This window comes from Gymnoscopelus braueri, assembly GCF_963280865.1.
Source record: "Gymnoscopelus braueri genome assembly, chromosome: 13".
NCBI classification, from domain to species: domain Eukaryota; kingdom Metazoa; phylum Chordata; class Actinopteri; order Myctophiformes; family Myctophidae; genus Gymnoscopelus; species Gymnoscopelus braueri.
The window spans coordinates 30,372,363-30,384,045 of record NC_137615.1 but is presented as its reverse complement, the minus strand read 5'-3'; the positions used below and the strand labels follow the sequence as shown (position 1 = coordinate 30,384,045).

The following is an 11,683-nucleotide window of genomic DNA, read 5'->3' as shown; positions in this document are numbered from 1 at the left end:
ATTTATTTTGAGGTATAAAAGAAAATGATTTAATTATGAATATTAATTTCCTGTGCTTATTTTATAAGCACATTGAATGAGGCTGTGTTGCCTCATTCAAACCATAGTTTTTCATATAAATAAAATTCAATGCATGTTTGACTTATAAATAAAGTTTTAATTCTTCATACAGGTGTAGTATTGGTAGTATATGCAGGAGAAAAAACATTCAGAGTTACATACAGTAGACAGACAAATATATCCCACACAATTCTGCACATCATAAATCATTAAATTAATTCAAATGGATAGTTCACACATTTAAAATGTAATTCTTTCATGTCCATATTAGTTTCAAGGCAAAGAAGATAATGTGATGTGTGAACTAACCTTTTGAACTTATAAACAACAAAAAAACATTTGACATTGACATTTGATGTCTAGTCTATGTACAAGCCTTCATTATACCTTGGTGACTCAAAACTAACCATAGAATCATGGCAGCCAAAGTTGGACTCTTATCTACAGTATCTTATCTGTATGCATATTAAAATAACTTCACAACGTGCATTTGATTTAACTTGTCCAAGCCATAAACTTAAAGCTAAAACGGAGCCAATACTAATCATCTGTTTGTCCTGGATTATTATATGAAACGTGTTCATGTATGATTTTGTCGAGGTTCATGTAATGGCCCTAGAAATTCCATAGAAATAAACTACATTTAGCCTGTCCCTGTGTACTGGTTTACACTGGCACACAAACATTGTGTTGTCTACGAACTGTTCCCCACAAAATTTAAATAACACAAGCTTGTTCTGTGAAAGTTGTGATTTGTCCTCAACCCAGTGAAAACATCCTGTTTCCCACCCTCGGGTCCTGACTCCACTTGCTGAGAAACACTGCCCTAGAAATTGTGTAACTCCTTAACCTCAATTCCTTAACTTTCTCGTAAGGTTTCCTTTACCTCACCCACAAAGTAGTTTATTTCATGAATAAGGTGAAGGAAGTGTGGGTTTGTTTCCATCTCTACCCCCCCATCCCCCTTATCCCCAGTCCATCCCCCATCTCCCCTCTTCACTTGCAACATTGTTTCTTCTCGACGTAGAGCACCCGGTTACAGCGGGGGCATGTGTGGTACGCATCCTTGAAGTTTTTCAGGAAGAAAGGTATGAGACAGCAACAGAGAACCAACCTGGTGGAGGAGTACACACACACACACACACACACACACACACACACACACACACACACACACACACACACACACTTTAACAACGTATTCATGTCCACATAAAGGAGAGCATACAAGGACACAAATATTAAAGGTGCGGTACAGTTACGTCCACAAAATCAAGGCATACGTAGTCTTGATACAATTAGCATATCACTCAGTAATAAGCATATCACTCAGTACTCTATGGGTATAAGTAACAGCGTCTCTCCGCCATAAATTATAGCGGAGACCGCATAATACTTTGCCAGCCTTTTTGCCTCCCTTTTGAGCATCCCAAGATGTTGAAACCCTCTATCAACCAATCTGTGGGTATGTCCTATGTGCTTGCCAACATGTTGTCACCACGGGGGGGGCGTGGCATAGTAGCTGCAGACATACTGGTGGGAGTCAATGTTAAGTCAACCTGTTTACACCCCACCAAGATGTCCGCGCTACCAAATGACACTTGTTGACGCCCCCTTCAGGATTTTTTGGTACGCACTATAGTCCTAGGCTGCCAAAAATAAGAACAAATAGACCGCCGAAGTCTGACGTCATTTACACATCCTTTGTTTGTCTACCTGGTTCGCAGTTTTCCACCCCCGTTCTGAATCCCATAGACGTATTTAATATCGCGTCAAATAAGAACTGTGTTCCAAAAATAAACAAATGACCACGGCGGGTTGACTCTTATGGATATGAAGCATCAACTGACGGTGAGAAAACGCTAATGTTACTTCCGCCAAATTAGTTACATTTTCGCCAGAAACAGACTGTATCAAATATAAGTGACTTAGCTGTAGTATACAACTCTCGTAGACGTATTTATGATTCTGACGTTTTCAATCTACGAGAGTTGTAGGGTGCACTTCCCATAGTGACTTGGACTTTCTGCACTATGCCCCGTAGACACTCAAAACATTTTACAAAATGAAAATAAAGGTGCTTACCGCCGAGCCCCAAATGTTAACTGGGTCTACGGGGTAGTAGTGTAATGTAATAATCCATATCTTTCAATAAAGAAGTGTTTTAATGCCGTCTGTGGCCGATTCTGTCGGAAGTTCCCAATGGGCGGTAGTGACGGGTAGTGACGGGGCGCATCCGGTGGAACCCGGAATTACACTAAATGTAAACAGGAAGTAAACAGGAAGTAGACAAAATGGCGTTCGGCCACAGACGGCATTAAAACACTTCTTTATTGAAAGATATGGATTATTACATTACACTACTACCCCGTAGACCCAGTTAACATTTGGGGCTCGGCGGTAAGCACCTTTATTTTCATTTTGTAAAATGTTTTGAGTGTCTACGGGGCATAGTGCAGAAAGTCCAAGTCACTATGGGAAGTGCACCCTACAACTCTCGTAGATTGAAAACGTCAGAATCATAAATACGTCTACGAGGGTTGTATACTACAGCTATAAGTGACTGACTATCATAAACTATACAGAACCTCCTCCCTGACAATAACGCCGACACGCGGTGTTTATTTTTAGACCACAATTCTTATATGAGACGATTCTAAGATGACCCAATGTTATTCTCCATAGAGAAATTACTTCCGCAAACCTGGGGATGAACGAGTGACGTCAGGACTTCGGTGCTCTATTGTCTGCACCTATAGCCTAGCTCAGCATTTCAACTAGGCCTACGGGACCCCCCTTCCTCTTAATGTTCTCCTGACGGACCTAACCCCTTTATATTCCCCTTCTCTCCCACACTTACCCACAGCAGATGAACAGCAGGCACATGAGCCAGGCGTAGGTCCCCGCCTTGTAGGTGACATTGGTCATCACCTGCTGCTGGCAGCTGGCACATGAGGTCATGCCAGGGCTGCGGCCTAATTCCGTCTCATAACTGACGAATCGGCTCTTCCCGTCCCCTGTTGCAGGAACCCCTCCAGAACCTTGACCACCGCCTCCCTTTGTGTAGACTGGAGGGAGGGAGGGATGGATGGATGGATAGATGGGGATGGAATTTTGGAGAGAAAGGGAGAGTGGATGGTAAGGACAAGATTAGAGAGTGTGTGGAAATGTGGAAGGTAGGATAGAGGAGTGAGACAGAATGGTCGGGTGTAAAAAGGACAGATGGCATTAGATTTGTTTTTACTTTATGATTTATTTATAACTTAATTTGCACACTTAACCTACTGTTGCACCACCAGTTCAGTACCAGTTGTTTACATTTGTGCTGCTATGTCCACACTGCTTTGGCTAGATTGTGTCCACTACTGCATAGATTATACAAACGGTAGCTATACACAGCAGAATCCTGCTGCAGAGTTTAACTCTGAAAGAGAGAACATGTTTTTTACACTATCAGTTAAACTAACACTCAGGATTCTGCTGTGTGTAACAAACTGGCTTGCAGGAAGCAGCCCAGATAAGGTGTGTGATGGTTTACCTGGTGTCGCAGAGTGGGCCTGGACAGATTCGACAAACTCGTCCGGCATGTTGCCGGTGAAGGGTGTGTGAACATTATACACCGTCACTCCATCAGCCCTACTACCTGCAACTGATAGAGAGAAAGAGAGAGAGACAGGAGGACAAGATGGAAGGATGGAACCGGAAAATGGGAGGGAGGGAGAAGAAAAGATGGGTAATAGGCAAAGATAAGATAAAACAAGAAAAATGTGTGAATATGGTCAATTAAAGGAGAACTTCACTGCTGCAAGAATGTAGTGGGAAAGAGTATTAATATTTAAAATTAGTGTCCTATGACTGGGGGAAACAATTATGTATATGTATGTGTTCCTCTGGATTTCCTGGGGGCATGTGTTAATGGGGTTCACACACTTGAGAAGGCAGCCACAAGCCTTTCCAAGTGATGTCATCACCTTGTCAAGACTGTCAATTACCTTGCCAGGCTGTTGAAACATTTGTTCATTTAGCTTTTGTTTGGTATTTTATTAGTTCATTATGCAACCTGTATTAAAGGGATATTTCACTTTCAAATAAAATAAACATTTAAAAAATATATTAAAAATAAATGAAAAAAGTAATGGAAAAATCACGGCCCCCTCACGCATTAGAGTGTCCTACTAATGTGTGAGGGGGCCGTGATTTTGCCATAACTTTTTTCATTTTTTAAAAATATATATTTTTAATGTTTATTTTATTTGAAAGTGAAATATCCCTTTAAGTAAATACTATGTATTGTGTCTGCAATTACTGCTGTTAGATGGTGTTTACATATCGTCTAAAGTGTCACAGTGCCCTTCACTGTGGAGGAGCCAGCTGGACAGTTTATGAACAAACACTATTTCTGTACGATTGAGACCTTTATAAAATACTCGGCTCAGGAGAATAAAAGAAGACATATCACACATTGTTTTCTGCTGTGTTGCTTTTCGATGTGTACACTGTATAATTTTATCCACAAGTTTCCTAGGGCATTGTGGGCATCACTTCCTGTCGATTTGATTTAAAGATCACAAAGTACATTTCTGAACATATCGAGAGGCTGTCCACCATTTCCTGTCTGGCAACCAAATCTCGCGATACATCTGAGCCAGATGTATATGTACTGTACTTCTTTTATATCCCTGAGCCGATTATATGACAAAGGTCACAATAGTTCAGAAATAGTGTTTGTTCACAAGCTGTCCAGCCGGCTGTCATAGACTCCTATGTTATTTCACTGAACTTCCGGTGCAGTTGCCACCTGTGAGCGTCATGGCGCATACTCAGCATTCAGCACAACCTTTTTCCTTACATTTTCTTGTAGTCCAGGAAGAACTGAGATCCCCTCTGAGACAGCACAGATTACATGACAATTAAAAAAACCAAAAAAACTGAACAAACCAAACACAAGAAACATAATAATCATGTTTAGTATGTGAAGACGGGATTAGGGTTAAAAACGTGGCCCTTTAAGGTGTGTGTGTGTGCGTGCGTGCGTGTGCGTGTGCGTGTGAGTGAGTGAGTGAGTGAGTGAGTGAGCGAGCGTAGTGGGTGGAGGAGGTTACCTGGTAGAATGTAGGGAGGGAGTTCTGTTGTTCCATCTGCACTCATTGCACTCATTGTCCTAAGAAAGACAGACAGACAGTTACCATAGCACTTTACAAAAAAATAGCAGAACATCACAACATAGCAGTCAGGACAGTGACACCGCAAGTCTCAAAATTAATGTAAATTAGTTGCAGCTTTGTGTTGCAGTTGCAGGTGTTTATGCTGTACTCATACACACAGTCTTGGGGCGGCAGTGGCTCAGGGGTAGAGTGGCCGGGAAGAGTGAACTGGAAACCGCAAGGTCCCCAATTCGATCCCGGGCTGGGGGGCTCCCCCAGAGTTAGTGTCGAAGTGTCCTTGAGCAAGACACTGAACCCCTAATTACTCCCAATGAGCAGGTTGGTGCCTTGCATGGTTTCCTCCGCCATCGGTGTATGTATGAATGTGTGTGTGAATGGGTGAATGTAATGCACAATCTATGTAAAGAGCTTTGGATAAAAGCGCTATATAAAATGCACCATTTAAAGTCAGATGTAGAAGCGGCTGGCAACACAGCACACCACAAAAAACTTGTGTAGCTTATATATTGTTTATGAATACAGAATTTTCATATAAGGAAGTGAACAATGTGAACATAGAATAATTTATGATCTCCGGACTCCCATTTTCCCTAAACCACACTTGAACCAAATTGTCTCTACACTTCCAAATTGTAGTAGTTAACAGTTCAACACAAGAGGGTGCTGAGGTCCTGGAGGTGAAACTAATATACCACTAATATAGGGGAAATTCATCTTCAGCCACACTCAGCTGATGGTTGCTCAGATGGCTATGATGAGCGCAGGGGGTTAAAGTGTCTTGCTCAGGGACACTTCAACACAGACCAGGGCCTGTGTGCTTCTGATTATTACCAGACAGCCTCCACCCATTACGCTACAGCTGCCCAAATAACGTGCACTGCCCGGGAGTCAAACCCTGGTTGCAAGAATGGGATCTTGTGTTGTGTGATACCAAGCACTACGCCAGCGGTGCAAAAAGTGCAAAAAAACATTTCCCATGAGTAATTTGACATTTATTTGAGATTTAGCTGATTGTCCACCATGGCTCATAGATTGTGAGAAGTGGACCCCACCACAACTCAGTATTTTTTTAGGGTCCTGATCCATAGGTTCGGAAACACTTGCCATGTCACTGATTCAGCTCTACAGCTGTAGGTCATAGAATTATGGATTAGGTTCTCTGTTCAACATTCAGTATCGACCACAAACATCCAAATATTTCCATTGAATCTTGAACAAAGCTGTCTCGTGCTCAACATTAGGCTACTGCTGGGCTTTGAATGACAAAGTCAAACAGAGTTTCAGTCATTAACAAGAGAATTGCACCCCGCCCTTGTTAATGCTGCCCTATTGTCAGCTTGGATTCGGTTTATTGAAAATAGGAAATTCATGTGAGTAATTCCATGGACTATGCCGTACTTGAAATACTCCCCTCACATAGGTTTATAGTTAAATGGTATGTGAGGGGTAACAAATACGCATTCTGACCCTCAGTACCATTCAACCAATTTCTCGCCAGACACACACACACACACACACACACACACACACACACACACACACACACACACACACACACACACACACACACACACACACACACACACACACACACACACACACACACACACACACACACACACACACACACACACACACACACACACACACACACACACACACACACACACACACACACTAGCCTGGATGACATGCTGAGCTGTAGTTGTTCATCATCTGTCATTTGGGTTACAGGTCTCTGTTAAATGCCATGGGTGACAGGTTGCTGTCATTCATACATGCACACACACACACACACACACACACACACACACACACACACACACACACACACACACACACACACACACACACACACACACACACACACACACACACACACAAAGTTGCCCTTGTGGAACTCAGTATCCACCCATACTTTGGTAGAGGAATGCAGCTCAGCTGCATTGTTTATCCTTTTCGTGTCTGATGTCATAGACTGGAAACGGTGGCTTCTGGTGTGTGAACATGACTAATAGAATGAATGGGCAATGAGAGAGTGACCAAACCCAATACACAGTAAAATGTAACTATTTAACTACTTTAACTATATACAGAAAACAAATTAACCCTTGCAGGTTAATTTGTTTAATGAATGGACCCCTGAATCCATAGTAAACTAAATTAAGAACTTGGAGTTTTAGTCAAGTGCCCTCATAATGGCCAGGTGGTGTCTGCGTAATAGAAAACTATAAAAAACATTACAGAAACATAACAAAATAAACTATCTGACAAAGAGCCAGAAAAGGTGGTGCCATGATTGGAGTACAATAGATCTTTTGTAACAGATCCTGTTAGACCTGGCATCTGTCTGTAACAATGCTGGTTTCCTCCAAGCTGTAACTATACTAACACAGTCAGCCACAGGCACAGCCAGTATAGGCCTGGTGACAGCTGAAACCAGGGAGAGAGAGAGGGAGGGGAGCGTGAGCGAGAAAGAGGGAGATCTCAATGGGGAAGTGATCTGTTGCAGAATGTGATTTGTAGATTTGTAGATATACAGTAAACTGACATCACATGTAGACCTGACTCAAAATAGCATTTGACATTTATCTCATAATCTAACAAATCTATTCTATGCTGCAAGGTTACATCATTAGCTTCTAGCTAAATCCGGCATGTTTACATGAGATCATGTTAAATTGATTGAATTCTTGTACATGTATTGAATGTTTAATGCGCACTGTCCCATAAATAAACAAATAAAGTTAAGTAAAGGGAAGCTCCCCTTGGTCAAACTAGAAGTTATTCTCAAATTCACCATGCAGTCATTTATGTTATTTTCTAAAATGTTTGAAAATATTAATAATTTCTTAGAAATGTTTTGAATATTCTCGCCTATAACCAAAATAAGGATGCCAGGGTTAAAGTTGTTAAATTACAACTTTTTTTTCAGCCTGGAAATGAGTGTATTATTTTTTAAATACTTAAAATTCACTTAAATTCATGATACAAGAATACTTTAGACGTTTGTAACCTGTTTGTAACTTGACCAAGAGACTGACTGGGAATTTGGGACCACCATCACCAGACGTTATTCATCTGATGCAGGTCAGGATTTGATTTCTTGGTGACTAGTTGAACCACATGAACCCTATTTCGTTCCTATTCGGGGGCGAACATTCGGCAAGAATTGCAGGTCTACAAGTTAACAACACATTGCATGTGAGCTTGTAGATCTGCTATTTTCTGCAAAAATAGAATTAGAGAGGGTCTTAGTATAGACCGCTGAGGGACTCCTGTCAACGTTATAGTTGTTAATCAGGGGTGCTAGTGGAAGAATAGATCAAATAAATGCAGCAGAGGTTTGTGAACCACTGATCTAAAGTAGGAAGGAGAGGCTTATTGTCGGTATCAGCCGAGAACTAGGGAGTCTAGGGAAATTCCCCAGGAAATGTATTTTATTGCTTGTTTGGTAAAAAACTGTATTGTACTTTAATAATATGTTTCGGTTAGTTAGTAGTTTATTTCTGATACATTTACGTTTGGGGTACTTTGTATCAAAATACATCTTTATATCCGACTTGATCAGGTCGGGTGGGGAGGGTGATCTCTGTCCCTGCACTAGACTCCTACCAGTTGGTTGTGGTGCCTGTTCAGCAGGGAGAGGAACTAGGTTGCATAGCGTGCTCCACTGCATATGCCCTGCCGGTTAAACTGCTTGCTGTCAAGCTGAAAAGAAGCGGCTGGCAACTTGATGTGTTCATAAGAGTCACCTGCTTGTTTGCACCCACCACCCACATAACCAACTATAGGGGTTAGCAGTGACAGGGACTACACGTGTGTGTGTATACTATAATAATAATAATAATAATAATAATAATAATTTGCCATAAACTGGGTGTGTCAGACCAACCCAGAGGACAATATGTCAGCAGCAACATTCCTCTGTTGACCCTCCCCTCCTCAGCATGTCAACGTCACAGTTTAGACAGTGACTTAGCTTAATGACAGAAGCCCTGACACAATAGCCACCAGAGGGAAGTGCATGTGGTTGATACAAGCTTCGGTGGAGTACGTCACACATTTGGAACCTATAGCTGAGGCTGTGAATGTAATTGTGTATTGATAGTGGTGGTCATGGTGGTGTTTCGTTCAAAAAATGTAAAAGAACCATGATATGAATACCAGGAAAGAACACCGTGACGTGACCTACCCTGGCACCAATCATAACACACACATCACATTTTTGGACCAGGTTGTCTGAGTTGACGTCAATGTGTTAACGCGTCAAAGTCACAACCATAAAGCAATATGAGATTGTTTTGATTTGTAGACATTATAGTCCCACTGGGGAAATTCAGTTTCAGCTTCACCCAGCTGACGGCTGCTCAGATGGTTATGATGAGTGCTCAGCTGGGAGAAGTTAGGGGTTAAGGGTCTTGGTCAGGGACACTTTTGACACACAGACCTGGGCAAACCGTTTAATTACCAGATAGCTACTGTACAAATACATAATCTGTCATCATCTATGTGAGAATGGAACATTAGACAAAGATGCACACACTTGACCTATACTTTATATGTCCATTTTAAAACTTGTGTTGGGTAACTCAGTCGGTATGAGTGCTCGCCTTTAAATCGCAAAGCTCTGTGTTCAATCCTGGTCACCGCCAACTCAGCATGTGAGTAGCACTGTGTGGGTAACTCATGCGCTGGGAGCATAAGTCTGATGGTCTACCTCAGCAATCCATCTCCTTGGTCAAGCCTAGTGCATTCATTGTAATGTAAAGGGCATAGATACCCTTATTGCTCGGCTGATACTGACAATAAGGCCCTCCAACCTACTTACAGTACTTGCTTAAAAATAAAAAATACAGACTTAAATTACCACTCTGTATTTTACTGTGCAAATATGTTTTCCCCCCAGAAAACTTACTGCCATCACACATTACTAAAAAATCTTCTACTGTCCCTGCCACTGTATGAAAGACTAACACGAATCCCTCCGATTATACTGACATCACTGCACTCAGGCCTTCTTATCAGAGAGCGATGAAGAATGGAGGGGTAAACACAGTGCAATGCTCTAATACCTCAGGGAGTACAAAATGGATAAATTAACACTGAGGATTTTAAGATAACTTGGATGTACTGTACATAGTAGGCTACACAGCACAGTATTATATGTATGTGTACTATTTGAAGCCATTATGTGAATACATATCTTTGAGATATCTCAACACTTAAAAGTAGAGTACAATCATTTCTTCGTGTAAGATAGACTCAAGATTATCATATAAAGCTTTAAGGAAACTCAAGTCATCAAATCCTTATTTGGGGATGAAAGGTGAAGACTTCTATTACTTCATAACATTATCTTGCATCACTGTTCAGGTTGGCTATCCCTCCAACTGTTCTCATTTTCAGCGGTGGAAAGTAACTAAGTAAATGTACTCAAGTACAGTACTTGGGTTTTGAGGCGCATTTACTTTACTTGAGTATTTCAACTTTTCAAGACTTTATACTTTATACACTACATCTCAGAGGCAAAGATTGTACCTTTTTTACTCCAATACAATTATTTGACAGCTTTAGCACATTTGTAGATCTGCTTTTTCAATTTGCTATTGAAGAATAGAATTCTGCTATTTTAAATACTCTTGTACTTTTAGTACAATTTTGAATACAGAAGCTTTACTTGTAACATTTTTATATTGTGGTTTTACTACTTTTACTTGTGTAAAGAAATCTGAGCACTTCTTCCACTACTGCAACCAGACACACCTAGTATCTCAAACACATCAGTTCTATATACCTCTACTGACTTAACAAAGACTCTCCAGTATATTGTGAACAGAAACCTTCAAAACGGGAAAAGAGGCATGAAGCTGTGCTCCAAAAGTCTTACCTGTGTTAGCTGTTGTACAGGTGTGTGGTGTGTGTCTGTGTGTCTCTGTTAGAGTCCAGTGAGCTTGTGGCTGACAGGTGGGTTGTGGGTTCTTGTCACACCTGTAGCTGTGCACAGCCACAGCCACTCCCTATGCATGCCTGCAACCTCCCCTCATTAACATGAATATGCAGGCGGGTGACTCAAGCCTTTTCAGATGCTGTGTGTAGACACATTGCAATCTGGAGTTATTTACGAATATTAACACTTTACAGTGTGCAACTTCAAAAGGACATACCAAAGAGGAAGATATTTATTTAAAAAGAAAAAACTCTCTTTGAGTATAGTCGAGACGGTCATTCCTCCACGCTCAGACACACGCACACAAGTTGAAAAATACTGTTTCAAATGCATAACATACTGTAATTTTGCAATCAATTTTGCATCATTTTGCCATTACTGTTGCACACTGGTTGACTATGGGTGTAGCTTTTTTATATTAATTATTTGACATTAGAAAAAGAGGGGGTGAGGGGGGTCATACACAAATACATATTCATAAAAATCTTTGAGGATAACGCAATAAAAG

At 41.1% G+C, this 11,683-nt stretch overlaps 1 protein-coding gene across 1 annotated transcript; it reads right to left on the bottom strand.

Moving 5' to 3' along the window:
- Positions 1 to 136: 136 nt before the first annotated feature.
- litafd (LITAF domain containing) lies at positions 137 to 11,209 on the bottom strand. The gene is made up of 5 exons (XM_080446624.1): positions 11,116 to 11,209; positions 5,163 to 5,221; positions 3,599 to 3,709; positions 2,921 to 3,128; positions 137 to 1,174 (listed from the first exon to the last, which is right to left on the bottom strand). The coding sequence occupies exons 2-5, from the start codon at positions 5,215 to 5,217 to the stop codon at positions 1,057 to 1,059; spliced, it is 492 nt and encodes a 163-aa protein (XP_080302750.1). The 5' UTR covers positions 5,218 to 5,221; positions 11,116 to 11,209; the 3' UTR covers positions 137 to 1,056.
- Between the last annotated feature and the right edge of the window lie 474 nt (positions 11,210 to 11,683).